At 38.7% G+C, this 19,208-nt stretch overlaps 1 protein-coding gene across 23 annotated transcripts in view; it reads right to left on the bottom strand.

Moving 5' to 3' along the window:
* INPP4A (inositol polyphosphate-4-phosphatase type I A) overlaps positions 1-19,208 on the bottom strand; it is a 109,110-nt gene that overhangs the window by 40,361 nt on the left and 49,541 nt on the right. For 18 of the 23 annotated variants that reach the window (XM_038126682.1, XM_038126013.1, XM_038127085.1 and 15 more), the window contains 7 exons: positions 7,412-7,489; positions 4,871-5,089; positions 4,007-4,051; positions 2,401-2,519; positions 2,169-2,285; positions 1,070-1,149; positions 623-734 (listed from right to left, as the gene is read on the bottom strand). In XM_038126682.1, the coding sequence (XP_037982610.1) occupies positions 623-734; positions 1,070-1,149; positions 2,169-2,285; positions 2,401-2,519; positions 4,007-4,051; positions 4,871-4,976 (579 nt within the window). In that variant the 5' untranslated portion in view covers positions 4,977-5,089; positions 7,412-7,489. The remainder of the gene's footprint in view (positions 1-622; positions 735-1,069; positions 1,150-2,168; positions 2,286-2,400; positions 2,520-4,006; positions 4,052-4,870; positions 5,090-7,411; positions 7,490-19,208) is intronic. The other 5 variants (XM_038123478.1, XM_038124383.1, XM_038160546.1 and 2 more) reach the window with 2 other exon arrangements.

Genomic DNA, 19,208 nt, shown 5'->3' on the forward strand with positions numbered 1-19,208 from the left:
TACTTATGCCAGCACAGCTCCAGAGTCCTTGCAGGTACTGCATGAATAGGCAGAAACTGTTCTGGAGGATAGAAAGGGATTCTAATGCACACTGTGAATATAATACATATATAAGAGTGCAATGATCACCAAGATACTCAAAACACAAGCTTTACAGAATTAAAATATATGTCTAGGCTGAGAAAGTAGTGCAAACATCTGCTTTCAAACAATTCTGGGAATTCCTTAGCATCTTCATTACACTTTTGCTTAATGGTACCTTCCAATCCATAATGTGAAACATGTCTCTGAAACTGGTCATCCATGCACCAAGTGCCCCAATGAACAGTACCAGAAGCCTCTTCCAATGAAGAACGTGAGTACTTGATACTAAAGCTTAATAATTTTAAATTAAAAATTTTTCCCAATATCTTTAACCCCACACATGAGCACCACCAAGAGCTCTGCAAATCTCAAAATGGCTTCATCACCATTAGGCTGCTCCTTACAGTATTCTGAAAACGTAAAGCACTACTAAATATCAAGATGGACAGGAAAGCTGATGACAGATGTCAACCTAGCTTATTTCAATGCTGGCAAAAAATCCACATTCTTCTGAATTTGGTCCAATGCTCATACTCACCCTTCCATTAATTGTATCAGGTGACCTTGTCACTGGAGGCCTTTGGTCAGACTTTTCCTCCATCTGCCATCCAATAACTGTGATGTTACCAACACGGTCACTTTCAGCCGACCTGCAACAAATACTCTGCGTTGAGATTTTTTTGGAGGAGGACCTGTTCATCAACAAGGAAACACTTATAAAAGGCTATTAATCTTCAAACTTAAAGAACATCTTAAACAGGAAGCTTTAGGTAGTGCTCTGTGCTCAGCTTATACATTTGAGGGTAACATGACAACGAGAAGAAATGCACATATTCACACATTTTGATAATCAGAATATACTTGATATCAAAACAAGGGAGTTTAATTAAGTCCATTTCAACTTAGTAATGACATAAGAGGTTTTCATCTCATCTTAAACATGTTTTGAAGAATTAACAGTCAAAAGAAGGAAAATATTACAAACCTTAGTGTTATGTGCAACCTGTGGTACTTCTCCTGAAGAAGATCCTTTACAGTGAATGTCCCAGAACCCAACAAATACATCTGAAAGAAGATGAGTTCCAGAATTGTATTTACCTTTACAGCGAGCAAAGGCTTTGACCACAGCACTGAAGTGCAAAATACAATTATTATGCATACAAGTCCAAGAGCAAAACCATAACTAAATATGCCATTTACAACTAATTAAAATCTCTTAAAATTTAATATATTTGATAATTTCTAAAAGTTTTTCTTCTATTGGAGGACAATATGCATTTTTGTTTCTCTAGGATATATGTGGAGGCACCTCAGTATATTTGAGCTTAGGCCAAGCAATTCAGAAGCACTAAAAGCAATGACTGAACAGGGCTCAGGCTGCATCCTTGACCCAAATTAGTCTCCTCCTGAAGAACTTACTCCCTCTGGAGGTATTAACTTTTCCTTAGAGCTTCCCCATGAAGCACTGAACAGAGAGGGACAGCTCTGCTGCCCCTGAGGAAGCCAAGGAAGAGCAGACACATGGGGCCTGAAAAAGTATTCTGGACAACAGTGGAAGAATAAATGGCCTGTATTGCCCACAAATCCAAGTAGCAACATGGGAGTGCTGACACTTAAAGGTTTGGGTTTTTTTTCAGTAAAGGAACGAACCTTACCCCTTAACAAAATCTAATGTATCAGGGCAGGGTGATTCCCAGAATTTAGGTGCTCTGTTCCAAAGGACAGTTTCATTCTGGCATTTTGGAACAGGCTAGAAGCCTCAGTTAGGGATGTTAGATTCTATTCATTATCTAGTTTGCTAAAGATGTCCACAATGTAAGAGCGCAAGTGACAGGACCTTTTTTATTTAAATCCATGGTTTCCAAACTTGCTGCAGACAAGCCTTATTTGAGAAAACCGGCAATGCTTCTCATTCTGCCAAGCCAATCTCATTTGTTCCTCCTTTCCCTACCCATCTTGCTTTCTGTATGATCAGTACTGCTATCCCTTTGTTTTCTTCCACAGAAGTTACTAATTTTATCTCTTTGCCTCTCATTTACTTGCTCCACACTGACTGGGAAGGCAACAGAATAAAGAAAACTTACTGTTCCCTGAGATCTATCTTTGACGTCATACACAGAGAGTTTGATTTGTGTCATCTGATTGATAAGAGAGTCTTGGAAAAAGGCAATGCTGCTTAGAAAGATAGGATTACTTGTTCCCTGTAATCATAAACAAAAAGCCAAAAGTTACCATAAGGTGATACTTGTTACGGAAGAAATGATTCCTGTGTTAGCTTTGATTTTAAATCTAATCTAGAAGTACCTCAGCACTCACCTCAATAATTTCTGTCTGTGCATGCTTCGTCCAGAATGCCTGGGGAGGCGTAGTTACACTCACTGCTACAAAACTATTTGGTTTTCGATCTAGCGATGGAGTTAGCAGCTCACTGCAAGCTTTAGGTATGCAACAGATAAATGAATTTAGATTCAGGATTTTTTCATATTGCTCTAAGACTCTACATTTTTATAAAACCACATCATACACCCTGACCAATCAAACCACAAAAGGCTTAATATTCATCCTATCACCACACTGTAAAAGCAGACATCACTCACCTTTGTGCACGCAAACAGTAAACATGCAATCAGCTCAGTCTGGCTCCAAGCTCTAGAGCTGCAATTTAAACTTGTTCTCTTCTAATACATGCCTATCCACCCCTTGGCAAGCTCATCTTAACAGCACACATGCAGGTTTTCCCCTGGGAATCTCATGACCTGGCTGCATTTGATTCGAAGTCACGCTCCATTAAGCCCATTAAAAAATGGCATTTGCCCAGGGAGAGCCAACAGAAGCACCTGAACATTGATCGAGCAGCACTGCTGAGGAAAACCAGCTTGTAATTGTAAGATGACAGCAATTTATTTCCTCTAAAATGTTACTGTGATTTTAACTGCTGGGAAAGGGACTATGGTGAGTAGAAAAGAATTTTCAAAAATTTCCACGAGTGACTCTACACAATTACATTAAACTGCAGAGCCAAATTCTATCTGGCTAGATACAGGTAACTACAGTGTGGTCTAACTCGGCTTCAGCTACGTGCATGAAGTTAATTCTGAAATTTAGCTAAACAGCTTTGTAATTCTAGATATTTTTAATTTATCTGAAAATAATTGAAATACCTCGTTCAGCTCTGAGAATGCCTGTTAAGATTATTATTCATAACACAATTACACACAACTGAGACAATTTTCTAGTTTTTCATTAGCCTACTGTTAAGAGCATAACCTTCCAAATACTAGTAGTCCACTATTAAGCCAACAAAACCATCCTGCAGTTGAAACGTGGACTGAATTTTTATGAGAAAATATTTTTCACTTATTCTTCAAGTGAGGTGAGTCAATGCACAAGCTTCTTGTCCAAATTCAACCATCTCACAATTCAGGTCACTTCTGCATCTTGCATTATCACTTGACAGCAAAAACCCCAGGAAAGAATTTGGGTGTAATTCGCAATTCTTAGAAAACATTCTGGCCTAAAATGGTGTTTCCAGCAAACCTTCAGTTTGCTTGAAGACTTGAACTACTGCTGATTAACTGACTGTGAAGGGAGTTTCACTGCATCTTCACATAAACAAACTAAACATTTAATAATAATAATAATAATAATAATAATAATAATAATAATATAGTAAACATTTAAAAGTTTGTAAGCCTGATGTTTTAGTTACAGACTTTTAGAAATGTCACAAAATGAAACTGCTGGGTGCTTATCAAAAGATACTGACCAGGCAGCACAAAAACTGTACCATATCTCCATAAATATCAGAGCAAAGTTGCAAACCTTACTATATGAAATGCACTTTAAAATCAACACTCACAAAACCCCACACATATTCAACAGCATGCATTATCAAAATTAGCATAAAAATCACTAAGCCTACCTAAACTGAACTCTAAAATCGGCTCATCTGGATCCTGAATATTTCCTGTAAAACAGAAAAATTACAAGATTAGCCAATTCACATCACTGTCATGTGAATTCTTTCCTGAAATTGCAATCATACAGAGAAAGAAATTACATTTTATACAAAAAATATTTTTCTTTATTTCAGTGGGCCATGACTGGTATCTAAAACATTTATCTTATAATCCTTGGTATCTAAAAATTATTTGGAAAATCTGTGACTATCTCAGTTTATAAAACATATTAAAATATGTAAAGCTATGCGAGATTATATGCAATATGGGAATAGTAAATGCTTAATCTCAATAGAAAACAACAGGATTAAAGCCTGAGCTACTATTAACTCCAAATTATTAAATCTGTGGTAGTTAATAGGACAAAATTTAAAAGTACCTGTCTCTCTCACTAATGAAAGAAAGCCTCTGAGGGTTACAATGCTAATTTAACAATCATAAAAGATAAGGGAGACAAGCCTCAGCTGCCTGAACTCTCTTGAAAATTTTATTCAATGTCAGACAAGGAGGTTGCCAAGACTCTTCCTAGACCGTGACATTATTTTGTTATTTTCTCCCTGTTGCTTATTTTTGAGTGATAAACATAACTACACAAAACCTAAACTAATTTTTAATCTCTCTCTGATTTTAATTTTTTTGTCTACTTTAAAAGTAGCAAATTCAAAATTTTTAGAATTGTTTAGCGTAATTGCTTTATCTCATTACCTCCAGATAACCAGACAGATCTAAATCTTCAAGCAATTAAAAGAAAAAAAAAAACAACATTAGTACAAGGCAGATTCTGGAAGAAGCAGCAACAGAGCAGTAGCTGCCAGCAAGGTACAAACCTGTTAGAGAAAGGCCAACCATGTCAGAGGTGACATCAATGGTGGAGGCCCTCTGCACAGTGCGGGATTTGGCACCATGGCGGGGGCTGTGTTCTCTTGCTGTCATTTTCTCATGAAGAGCCCGTCTTTTCTGGCTGCTTGGCTTTACTGATGTTTGTTTCACAGAGTAGCAGAGTGCAGCAGGTTGTCTCCAGCTGCTATTCCTCCAACATTACCATGCTAAACAGCAGAGAAAGCAAAAACATACACCAAAATTTTAGGCCACTATCAGATACTGTTATTTTCAACAGCAGCAAACCTACTGCCATAAAATCATCTCAGGTCATTTAAATAAAATGCTCAAGGCAGATCCAAAGCATAGTGATTCCATTTGCATGAACTCTACATCTGCAGCATTTTACAGCAAAGCACTGAAAACTGGACCATGTGCAAGAAAGCTTTTCTGTCAGAGAACAGGGCTTGAGAGAGACACGTTAACAGACCAGCTGCTCTTCTCCTTTGTCTAAGTTATTAAACCATTCTTAATGAAGTTTCCTGGTTTCTAATCCCTGGGGAGCACAAGTAAATTTGTCAGATGGGGCCTCAGCACAAGGGATAAGGACAAAGGGACAACAGGTTGGCGGAGAGCAGAACAAAAGGGCAGGAAATGTTGTCAGTGTCAGCACACTGCGTTGTTCTAGGCTCTACTGCCATGAGAAAGGGATAATGAAAACTATAAATAAAGCCTACAGGGCCAGAGAGAGGTTGAAATTCTGGGATGGTGGTGGAAAGAAAAAGCAAAAAGGAATGCCTGCTGATGTGGCAGATGGCAGTATCTGTGCTTTTGCTCCACCCTACACTCTTTTGGACTACAGACATCCATGACAGTCCTTCCCCTCACAATGCCTATGAAATGAAAAATTACAGCAGGAAAGAAAGCCTACAGAAAATTTGGTTATGATTTTAAATGTGAACATTCCTTCAATTAACCACGCTAGCACTGCAGTTATGGAACCTTGGTATTTGCTTCACACTCTTATGACAAACTCGATTAATTTAGCAAGTGAGGAGTAAAATCTGATAAACCTGAAAAGTACCAATAGAGTATACCAAAAAAGTACCAACTAACATCTTCCCAGCAGTCTCTCATTCATTCTACAAAACATTTGAATCACACTGCAAAATGGGAGAATATTTATTTTCCTTTTTGGTTGATGGACCTAACAATTAGCAAGATGCATTCTAATTAAATAAAGCACCTAGCTTACATTTTGTTCTAAAACACTTCAAATCTGTCAGAAGGCCTCCAAAGGAACATTCAACCTGCTTAACTTAAGTCTCTGAATTTAATTAGTCAGCATAACTCTCTGGAGGATTTCAAAAGAATCTTTCTCCATGGAGTACTCAAGCTTCTTCTTAACTATCACTGCTTCACTGGACATCAAAAATTCAAATGCAAGCTAAGCATGTAAGACAACTGAACTGAACACAGCTCTGGACATTTGCATCAACTTAGAAATTAGATTTTAAATGAGGAGCTCATTCTAGGGAGGAAGGAATTTGGACTTTGCCTACAAAATAAGCCAGTCTGTTACCACTCAGAACTAAGAATTTGATTCAAGTCAGGTTTATATAATGTGTCATAAGTCAATTCCAAATAGGAAAAAAAATATTCTTAAATGGAAGAAGCAGAAATTGAGATCTCTGAACATCCCATCCCCAAAACTCTGAAACTCAGTGACAGTGTAGAAAAAACAACACTCTGTATATATATATATAATTTCTGACAGTCAAATATTATAGCAGGTAGATTTTCAATGCATATTGAAGAGTTGAGGTTGGATAAATTCTGGAGTTTATCTAATCCAACCCCCTTGCTTGAAGGAAGCTTCTCAGGACTGTGTCCAATTGGTTTTGGACAAGAATGTACCTCTCCAGGCAACCTGGTTGTTCCAAGGTTTGATCACACACAGTAAAAAAGCTTTATTCTATTTATAAATGTTTAAGTGGCTAGTGAATAACCAACCTTTCTCAAATAGTACTGAATGTCCTAGTATTTATTCAAATAAAACTTCCATCAAAATTCTCTGACAGTTTCCAAGGCTTTCCATTCTCCTATTTTTTCCCTTCTTTCAGCAATAGGCTTTCCTTGGCTTGCTCTTTATATAATGTGATGTTTAACAGTCTGTAAGTCTATTAAACTTAACTGCCTCATGAAAAGACCTACAAAATGTACTTGCAGAGATTCAGACAGGATACCACAGTCCCTTCCCCCAAAATCTACAAATAACATATTAGAGAATAACTAACATGTTCACAAAGGTACAGGTCAGACAGCAATTAGGTTCAAGAGCCTGGCTGCTTTTCAGCTAAAATCTCTGCAATCCTTAAAAAGGGTCAATCCTTGATAAGTTAAAAGAGGGTCAGGTATCTAATTTGTTTTGAAGCTATTTATATTTAAATATTACTGAGTGTAGTAGTTTTCCAAGTGTAAGACCTCACCTATTCCTTTAAATTGCAATATTAATTTATCATCTAACAATACATCTTTACATTACTTACAAGGATCATACGTACAGAGGGCTCTTTTCCTTATGTGGGGAGGGATTTTGTATATCATAGTATCAGTTAAATCCACATCTAAAAAATAAATAAAATAATCATCATAAATTCACAATTTTTTTATACTGCATACATCACAACCAGTGGGCAGGTACCATTCTCAGATTAACTGTAAATGTAACTTCTGATTACCAGTGGTCACAATAAAGTTTACTGAAAATAAAAAAATTGTATGATCTTCTACTGGACCTCACAGAACATTAGTCATGGCAATACCCAGCCACAGTAGGAGCAGAAAGAAATAAGCTTGTGCTGAAAACGACTGACTTCAGGTCAGCATTTGGTGAGTTTGGTAGAACAGCTGTAAGAAATGTATGTAAACATATTTACCAAAAGGCTTGGTGCTGTTAAGAAAAAGGAATGTATATGATATGTTGACTATAAGACAGCATTTGCTTGCTTTTCTATAGCTAAACTTTCAAAACATTGTTGTTTGGAAGAGTTATAACTGTTACTGTCACGAGAGAAGATCATGTGTCAAAACACAGAAGTTCAAAACATCAGGATGAAGGTCTCTTACTCCATTGGGTAAAAATACTATATGAGGGAGGCTTCTACAAACAGCAATGAGCATACAGTAAAAGCAAATTATTTTTAAGCTTACTACAGGTTAAATGAAGGTTAATATTTGATAATGCTGCCATCTCACTCAAGCACATTTACAGGCTATGTCTTTTAAGACCTCCCATTTATCCCGTATTGCAGTAAAAGAAATTGGGAATTCCAGTCTCAGTTTCTTCCTTTAATCACCAGCCCTACCAATTACCCAAGACTGCTAAAGAATTTAACATGAGCTCTTATCACTTACAGAAAGATATTATCTCACCTAAAGAACATAGGAGGCGGGTATCTGATCTCAACTCACCACTCAGGTTCTCTGTGCAGTCAGTGGTGAGACACAGGCACTTCCAGAGAACAAGTCACTCTTTTCCAAGGTAGGTGGAATGAGTCACCCCATGGAGATACCTCTCTCTAATTATAAAAATTATTTAGATGACTCACTTAGTCCTGATGCTGCAGCTGGGCAAACTGGATCCCTCCTACAGCTGTGTTAGCTCAGGCAGAGGTGAGTTCCCTTTACTCAATGCATAGCCAAACAACAGGTGCTCTGATCCCTCTCCTGAATGACAGCTGTTTCAATAACTACAACCTTATGATCATGTTTTTGATAAAAACCAAAGGAGGTAGCATTCTTATCAAATTAAAGGTTGTATTAAGAGATCACATAGTTTCCTTAGTGGTACCTGTCTTTAAATGGATAGTTTCCAAAGACTGGTACCACTCAAGCAGACAGCAATGCCAAGGCTGATGTAATTCATGTTAAGGCAACCTCTCCTGAAGATGGCATGATTTATCTACACATAGCCTTTGGCTTTGCCCTTTCTAAGATGGCAGAGAATGGATGCTGGCAAGTTGTGCAGCTTTGCACTTCATGAAGCTTTGCTGTAAACCCAGTTTTCAACAGAAACATGAGAAGCTGTTGTTGATCTCCTGGATCGGTAAAGGCCACATCCACAGTTCAGAAAAGGCTTCTGAACAAGCCTCCCTTCTCTTATGTGAATATTTATTTGTCACTCTATTAGCACAGCAGTGTATGACCTGAAGAAAGGATCTTCATCTGGCGTTACTTCTGCCTGGCTACTCTCAGACCTGCCAGTTAGCTGAGGAAAGGAAATGCCATCCTGCTTAGCTACATGACCTTGTGTCTTCTGGGACTGAAACTTTGGGATGTTTCGTCTCTGCTTGCAAGATCTCAAGCAAAAATGATGATCATCTCAGCCCCAGAATAAACCCCTGATGATTAGTTTATACAATTGCAAGCTAATATTCTCCTCACCTCACCTCAACTGTTTCGGCAAAGTGCTTCGGTCTGTCCCCTTCTTGAAAAAAAATCTCTTACCGAACTACCCCTTGAAATAAACATGTGAGGTGAGATTAAACCTTCAGCCTAACATCTGCTTTTTTGACACTCCTTACACAACTGCAGAGAACAGGATTTTTCCAATTCACATATCAATAAGCAGGAGAAAGAGGATACTCCAACTACTGACTGAATCAAAGTCTACATTGAGACAGTACTTTTACAGCCATAGTGCTCTAGGCTTATGGCATTGGATCATAAAGAGGCATACCAAAGCAAAAAATGCAACAGCAGTGGAAGGCTAAATACTACTGATATATCAGTATTTAGCCTTTTGTGCTTAGGAGCACAAAAATTCACACATCCAGAGGTGGAAGTGATTTGTAACACACACATCTGTTAGCTAAAAAGGAAAAAGCACAGCTCTGTTTCACTTTGCAGAGCAGCTTTTATCAAGCTGAACACAGTCCAATGCCATGGAAAATGCTAAGTTTTGCAACAAGGAAGTTTGAAGTCCAACCCTCTCAGCCTCCTCCGTCACTTTACCAGCAGAAACTGAAACAGCTCACAAGTGGTCTTTATCCCAAATTAACCTTTACCCTCTTCACAAGAAATGTGCTGGGCACTTTGTGGTGAAGTTTCCTGTGCACAGGATGAGTTCTCTCCTCATGACCTGGGGTTCTCACATTGCCTACACAGACATAGAGAAGCCCATGAGAACAGGGGACATATTTTCTGTTGAAGAGTCTGAACTGGAAACACTTCTCTGAGTTTGATGGTCCTTTCAACACCCTCCCATAAGCTGCCTCACCTGGAGCAGTCTTTCATCATAACCATGAAGCTAACAATGCAGAAACACACTGCTCTAGCTGGAAAAAACAAACTCCCTCTCTGAGCTCCAGAAAACCAAACCAAACTAAAAAGACACCCAAAAAACCAAAAACCACAAACAAATCCAAACCCCAACACTTTATGACCTGAAATGGAGATGAACCAGGCACACATAAGATTTGCTAAAGATTTCATACTGCCATTGCCTACAGATCAATGGGATTAATATATTCTCCCTCATACTGGCAATGAGACGGGGACTACAGACAAGACAGAGGGATAAAAGCACTGAAATGAGATGTGTAATAAGTTTTGGTCAAGTTTGGATTACAACAAAATGTCTAGGGAACTATCTGATCTACCTGCCTGTAGTATTAATGCACTTAACAGCCTAATGTAGCACTAATTAAAGTCAGTGTATACTGGGCAAAACAACCCAAGAATCACAGCGCACTGATAGCACTGTCCTCTGTGAGTGTGATGGGATCTGACATCCTGCTCTGAAATCACTGAGCTTCACCTGGGCAACAGGACCGCACCTCAGAGTCACAGGGGAAACTTTATTTTCCTGACACTACATTTTCCCACACGGAAGGAATGGCCCATTAGGTCACAGGCACAGAAAAAAAATCTCTTAAGCAAAGCACTCTTCATTTCCACACATTGCTCTGACTCACTGTGATTCTTGAACTTAGTCTTTTAAATGTTTATATAAATGAAAAATACACAACAGCACCTAAAGACAAACCAGCAATGCATGAATTCTTTCTCTAACATATGTGTTTTAAATAAGATATAACTAATTGACTCAGGATTTGAAACAGTGTCAAGTATTTAGAAAATTAAAAATAAATGTTAGTGTAGGAGTAATGTTCCACAAGGGTTATTACTAAGATTTAGGCAGCATAGCAAAACTGAAGTCTTAAGCTACTAATGCAAATCTGCTGGTGCATATTTGTCCATCAACACTTGTTTTGTACTCCTGTTTTGCTCATGTATTTCTGATCATGTAACTTTTTTTTTCTTACAGACTACATGCCTACGCTATGCCTAGTGGCCACAATATTAGATATCTATTTTTTTTTTCTTCTTTTTTTTTTTTCTGTTGTTCCAGTATCTGATTCCTTTGTGTTGCTTTCATTTCTTCTTCCAGGAAAATAAAATTGTTTGCTTACACTGACCTTTCTAAATCAAGGGGACAGAGGGTTGCTGCAGGCCAAGATCCTGACTGCATGGCTCTTCCCTGCATTTCTTTCTGGAGTCATGTGAACAAGTGGTGGGATGCTGGCAGTTTGAAGCATAAGCCTCTAACTCCTCAGAGGCCAACAACAGTCTATGCTTCCCACCACTGTTCCTGTTCCAACGCCTCGGTGGAACAGCTGTGCCAGTGAAAGGAATCCTTTTTAATGCCAGTACTACCCTGTGGGTAAACAGTAAGATCATCCTGTAACACACAATGGAGGGGGTGTGCTGCTTTGGTTTCCTGCCAATTTCTCAAAACAGTTTCCTTGACAAGTTACAGGAGGCCTGCCGCTAGTGGTGTCCCCCAAGGTTCAATTCTGGGCCCATTGCTGTGTAACTTATTCATCAGGGACTTGGATGAAGGGGCAGATGCCTCCTCAGCAAGTTCTAGTGACACAAAGCTGGGAGAAGTGGCTGATACCACAGAGTGCTGTGCCGCCCTTTGGAAAAACCTTGACAGGTTGGAGGGATGGGCAGAGAAGAACCATTTGAAATTCAGGGAAAGCAAATGCAGAGTCCTGCACCTTGTGAGGAACAAACCTGGGTACCAGCACAGGCTGGGGGCTGACCTGCTGGAAAGCAGCTCTGCAGAGAAGGACCAGGGGGTGCTGGTGGACAACAAGCTGTCCATGAGAAAGCAGTGTGCTTTTGAGGCCAAGAAGGTCAATGGTGTCCTGGGGACCGTCAGGAAGAACATTGGCAGCAGGCTGAGGGAGGTGATCCTGCCTCTCTTCTCAGCCCTGGCAAGGTCACATCTGGAGTGCTGTGCCCAGTTCTGGGCTCCTCAGTGCCAGAGAGACATGGGACTCCCAGAGCAAGTCCAGGGAGGACAATAAAGGTGATTAAGAGACTGGAGCATCTCTCTTATGAGGGAAGGCTGAGAAGGCTGGGCCTGGTCAGCCTTGAGAACAGACTGAGAGGGGACCTCATCAATATACACCATCATCTGAAGGGAAGGTGTGAAGAGGCTGGAGCCAGGCCTGTTAGTGCCAAGTGATACAAGACACAACAGGTAGAAACTGATGCCCAGGAAGGTCCACCTGAAAATGAGGAAGAACTTCTTTACTGTTCCGGTTGACCGAGCACTGGAACAGATTGTCTGGAGTCTCCCTCACTGGGGATATTCAAGAACTGGCTGGACACAATCCTGTGCCATGTGCTCTGGGATGACCCTGCTTGAGCAGGAGGTTGGACCAAATGTCCCACTGTGGTCCCTTCCAACCTGACCCACTCTGTGATTCTGTGATTAACTTGTAGCAGAGTAACTGAAACCCAGCCATGTAGGAATTGTGATATACTGGAATTATATTTGGAATATATTGAAACTGGCTGGTATTTGGCTGCTAAATTTAAAAAGCCCAAATCAGAAGCACAAACCTGGAATAAATACAGAACACAAGGTACAAAGAAAATAGGTAAGTGGCTTGAGTGTCTCTGAAGTGTCATAAGAGGAAACGAGACCAAATGTCACTGACGCATTTCTATGAGTTTCATTACAAATCAGTAGCTAAGATCAAGCTTTCTATTAGAATACCATATTTCAACACTTGTTCCCTATTTGTGAAAATTCCTGTGAGTTTCCCCAGTTTTTACTATCAGCCTTACCAAAATACTATGTTCTTTATTGAGGTTTAATTGAGCAAAAAAGCTATTAGAGAAAATAAATGTCATGTAGTAGATATTATGATCTCTGAGACAAACAACTAAAAGTAAAGTTTAGTAAGAGTAACAAAAAGTATTTCAGCTGCTCTCACGGTTTTCATGTGTAAGACGAGCAAACATATGAACAACTGAGGATAAATAAAAATTTTGCAGGTACTTATTTTAAAGGTTCATGTCTCCTCATGCCAGCATATTACAGGTTAAAATGCTCCATTCAGAGAAGGTAACAAGTACTTGTGTAGCTGCAGTACGTGTTGTGCACTTTATTCCACAATAACATTCTTTTCTATCAGCTACTAACAGACCAGATGTAATAAACAATTCAGTCCAAATTCCCAAAAATTCAAAGAATATGAAGACTCCTATAGGGTATGGCCATGGATTTCTGGAATACAGGGCTTTTAAAAACAATTTTCAAGCAACTGTAACCACAATCTACTGGTTTGTTTTCAGCAGCTAATACTGTTCAATCTTTAGAACTGACACTGACAATTTAGTGGCCTTCAAAAATTTATTTTAAAAATAACAACTGCTGCAGGGAGGCAACAATCATAAAAAAAAGTTATAAATGGTATGAAAAGACAAAGGGGGTTAATTAATGCTGAGTTCCTTGCAACACTCAGTGCTCAGAAATATGAACTTAAATGTCAGAGTTTTGTCAATTCTCCAAGCACTTACATGACTTCTAAAACTGGTATGTTACTACAGGCCAAGTTTGCATGAATTTCACTTTTTGTAAAAGCAAATTTTGCATGAATACAAAAAAGCCTGAAAACGTGAATGATGTATCCCAAATTACTTTCCTTTCTTAAGTTCATGACTAACTCACTCTCATGACTACTTGACTCCCAATTTTTGCATGTTAAGGCAAGCCACAGTGATGCTGACTTTCGCTAACTTCTGTTGCCTCCCACCAGAGTTTATCAGAAATTCATAAGCATGCTGCCTACCTCAGCAGTCAAACCTCCACAGCAAGGCAGCAGAAATGATCACTTTGCTCATAGCTACCTGTCTCGATCTTCAGGCCCAGATGAGAGCACGTAGCTACATTTCAGCCACACTGCATTTACAGTCCATCACCTCATCAAAGCCACTTTCAGCAAAAGGATAAACTAAGCTACTGAACTGCATCACAGTGTTCCTACATGTTCCTATATCCACTGCTTCTGCTGGAGAGGCAGTACCTTCTGGCCGAAGGGTGGGACCAAAAGTTGGATATAAAGACTGGGTCAGAGCAAAAGCTTAATCAAGCCTGGAGTCTTCTCTGAGAGCAGGCAATGCTAGAGACTGAGAAAAACAGTATAATGAGCAGCACTGGTATTCTGTGCAGCACCTCCATGTTTGCACTCCCATATTCAGCTAACAAGCATCCTGAGAACTTCAGAGCTGGGCATCAAACCCAGACCTCGGTATTTAAGGTCAGGAGGTAACATGACAGACAATGTTACCAGTGTCCCTCTCTGGCCCTTGCAGCTCTGTTAGGCTGTAGCCCTGTAGATATTGTACTGCCATCACCAGAGACTGGCCTGAAGCCTTGCTGCAGGGCTTGCAAACATTGAGCATTTTCATTTTTCAGACTTGCTTTGTTTGAACTTATATTGACCTGCCTGCAACTTTGTTCTAGCCTGCAACTAAACTTGGTTCAGCTGTGACAACAAATTTTTCCAACTGCACGGATGTCTGTGGCTGATTTCTTTTAATTTTTGTTTATATTTGCATCATATCATCATCATTTTACAACTCAACACAATGATTTAATGTAGAAAAGTAAAGGCCTGGTATGATAGCAGAGGCCTTCAGACTTGGAGACACAGGATGAAGTAGAAGCATGGGATAAAAAGAGAGAGGGTACAGAGCTGACACATGGCAGGACTGTGGCCATAGCTCACCCATGGTCACTTAAAGAACTGCAGACTTATGGCTGGGGAAAATTAGTTCTAGAGTGATCAACTGTATGTATGGTATCACAGACAGTAAATCTGGGTGTAACTCAGAGCTGCAGACCAACAAGAAAGAGCCACGTTTAAAAGCTTGTCAGCAAATATAAAAATGACCCTAAGTGGATCCTAGAGTGGAGAAGAAGAAACTACTGACATGAACGTCATATTCCTCAGATATTCAGATCCTTCAGTATCTGAAGTCATTTGGATGCTGACAACTGCGAAAATACCCGAAAATATGCCTCCACATACCCATCACCAAAATGAAACCACCTTACAGTCCAGAGGGAGATGCAAAAGGTGAGCATTACAGCATGATAGAGGTAGACACTTGATGTGTTCAATGAATTTAACTACATAGTTACTTACTGAAATTTTCCCCTATACAGAAGCATAAATTCTTTTCCAGTAATTATTGGAACCAGCCAAGTAATGATTCCTGGATCAAGTTGTTATGAGTTTTAATTATAACAACAACTACTTGTCTTTAGATATAACTTGAATTTCATCTTTGCACTTAAATAAAAAAGATTCTGAGTATAACAGCACATATGTGGAATTTTGTGCCATTCTTCCCTGTTTATATGTACCAGCTGATGCTGTGGTCCTGTGCTTTGTAAGATAATTTCTTCAACAGTTAGGAGCACTAATTTTACTGTTTCCAGCCTTTTCAGGTCCTGCAGATCTCCTCTCCACTCTACAGAGTTCATTTACAGAGTTTTTATAGACTAAAGACGCAAGAATGAGAGCTAGCCATAAGAGGCTAGTCAGGAGAGTTTGTGATCATTTGGATAACTTCCACATTATAAGCACAATATATCTGCTTCCACTGAAAACATAATATGATTGTCTGCCCAGAGAGATATCACCGTGAATCACAGACATCAATGTAATACATCTTTGTCAAATAATTTTTTAAAACAGCAAATGTCACAAAACTCAACTTCTTAACTTTTAGAAGTGAAATAAGCTAGAACTGCATGACAAAACTAAATGGGACTTTATTAAAGTCAGTTATCAATAGCTTTCAATCTTTTCTGATTTGAAAATGCCCTGAAAATTTTCCAGTGGAAGAACAAGTTAATTTAGAGCTAGTGATCGTGGGTTGTATTCCTCAGTCACTTCCCACCAATTTTATTTGCATAGTTCATGGACAATTTAAAACCATCAACTTAAATATTCTAAGAACTAAACAGCCATTTCCATCTGCTCAGAACTACACAAAATATTCACCTAACATTCTAAATTTTTCCATGTTTGGTCTCAATTTAGAAGCAAATTTGTATTTGGAAAGTGTGAGCAAGAGTCTTTCTGGGTATTTTCCAGTTCTGAAAAGGGAAAGCCTATTAATAACTTTCTTTATGTAATTAAGAAAAAAAGTGAAAGCAATCTTTTTTTTCAAGAATGCAATCTTTTTTCAACAAAAAAAACCCCAAAACAGAGTGTAACTGAAACCCTACAGGGCAAATAGTTCTTCACAAAGTATACAGTTACAAACAATTAGCACATTTGCTAATCCAAAACAAAGTGAGTTAGAAAAAAAATCAGTCTGGCATTTCCTGTGTGGAAGAAGTCAGGAACCACTGGTTGAAATGATGGAGAGTAGCCTTGACCTTTTAATACTTAAGCAACAACAGTGCCAAAGCCCTGTGAAAACCCAGCTACTAAAAGATGATGCAGAAAAAGTGGTATTAGTGTGCATCCAACAAACACTTTGTTAATTCTTCCATTCTGAATATCTCTGTGCCTAAGTACCTAAGGAGGGATGGCTCTGGGGTAATACAGACAAGATTTTTAAGGAGCACTCTACAGGACATGAGCTACTAAATTGCATCCTTATTTTGGCTTTGAAATTATCTGAGTGTTAGAAAGCATCAGGTATGCAGCCTCAGTTCACAATAAAGACCGTAAAAGTCACAAAAAGAAATGTCCTTTATCCTTCATTTACACTCTACACGTTATTATATGACCTAAGCCCCATAAAATGTTTAGCTAATTTAAATGATTGGCACTGTAAATCACAATCTCACAAATGGATGAGTGTTTTCAGAGCTCCAGAGGGCATGAGAAGGTAAAGAAGTTTGACTGTACAGTCAGGTAGAACATGCAAAAGTTAACATATTTATTAACATTTGCAAAAAACAATATGTCATTAAACTGCAGCTATATCTGCCTTTTACAACTGCAGATAAAATTAAAAGCCTGGGAGTGGACAACAGCAGCATCCAAATAATTAGAGTTCAAACATATTCACTTTTTCTCCCCAGTGACAGTCTCCAGGTCCATCCTGCATAAGTAAAAATAGAATTTGCAAACACTTATCCAAATGGATTTTCCTAATGCATTCTGCCATGTAATACAAGGACTCTTCAATGTGCCAAGATCACAACTCAGAATGCAGGATTCAACAGGGGAAAAATAGACTGTGAATTTCTCCTCAGTTCTAGGAAACCAGTGACTGTGTGGTAATTGCCCTGTTTTCCAGGCACTTTTGCAAACCAAAATTCTTTCAGTTTTCATGTTCAGATTTTCCTTTTTGATCACTAATATGGAAACTGACCCCAGGACAAGAGATATCTTACCCCTTTTGTGCTAAATGACTTCAAAGCCAAAACATTTAAGTTACAATATGCCAGTGTCATCTCTGTAGCAGTGGATGCAGCTGGACATAGAAGAGATCTTTCCTATTCTGTGAGGCTCCTATTTAGCGAACTGATTTAGTCTAGTCTAATGAAAGATGTTTTGTAATGGATGCCAAGTACTCATTGGTACTTAGTGGTGCTCCTGGGGAAGGGGAAGAAGTACAGTTTTTAAACAAGACCCACAAGAGTGGCACCAGATGACTGGAACTGTGCTGGGACAGTTACAAGCTGCTGTAAGATTTGAACAAAAATCATGAGATATTTTTTGTCTGCACTTGCCTCTTCCCCTTCACTGCATAGCAAGATATACAGACTCTCAATTACAGACAAGCTGGAGTACAACCAAATGCATTTCTCCAACTCCTAAAGTAGAATAAATATCAACACATAGCAAAACACAATCAACTGAAACCACTCATTCCCAGTGCTCTGGGCATCTGTTTTGTCCTTCATATCCATAACCACTGCCCCTTAGCTTGACATTTGCTCCCAGCAGAGCTTCCTTAAAAAAACAGTCCTCGAAACCTTTTTCTTTCAATTTTTTCCTCCTTTCATATCAAATACTATCTGAAGCCATTTATCTCCCAGCCTTCCTTCTAAAGAAATAGAGGACCCTGTGTGGCAGAATTGACTTCATAACTATTAACCCATCAAAGCAAATGGTTAACACATACAACCCATTGTTTGAGGATAAAATGCACCAACAGGCACCACACAAAACAATGCTGATGTGTCCTACTTTGAAAACAAAATAGAAGTAGCTTTTCTTCTCGTATTATATGTTTCTCAAAACTGATTCATGGAGAAATATCAGGAAATTATTAACATGTTTTATTATTATTAAAGTAATTCAAAGAAACAAAATGCTACTTGTCAAACTATTGATACATGCCACATGTCTTAAATATTCACAAAAGATTTTTTTTCAGAATCTACCTTGAAAAGCCATTTAAGTACACAGTTAAAGAACTTGAACTAGCAAGGATGAGCAAAGAGCTCATTGGTTTGATAGTGCATCATTGCTGACTTTGAAAATTTTGTATTATCCCCTAACTTATTGTTAAAAATAAGTAAAATGCCCTTAAATTCTAATTTCTATTTTTACCTAGTTTGTATTTCTTCAGTCTATGAACTACAAAACAATAACAAAATAAAGCAGTGATGGCTTTCCTTTTTTTTTCAGTTAACTACAGAAACATTAAAATTACTATGTTGATAGATAATTACAATTCTATGGCAAGTTTTTTGGCCCATCAATCCCACTATCCCAAAATGCTTTCAGGACACTATATTAAACCTATATAAGTACACAATGGAGTTTCCTCCACACGACTGTTTTTCTCTACACCTCCACTTTGAATGTTTGAAAGTATTTGGCAGTTGCCTGGGACAACTCCAAAACCCACCTTGTCTCAGATCACAGCAGATTTGACTGAAGGAAAGTCTCCAAAGTGAACATGCACAGCCACAAGTGAAAAATGCCTCCACTTAGAAACACCAGATCAATGTTCAAAAGTCCCAGTAAAAATAGCTCGGTGTTAATAGCCAAAGAGCACTTT

Source organism: Motacilla alba, chromosome 1 (genome assembly GCF_015832195.1).
Source record: "Motacilla alba alba isolate MOTALB_02 chromosome 1, Motacilla_alba_V1.0_pri, whole genome shotgun sequence".
Classification (NCBI taxonomy): Eukaryota; Metazoa; Chordata; class Aves; order Passeriformes; family Motacillidae; genus Motacilla; species Motacilla alba.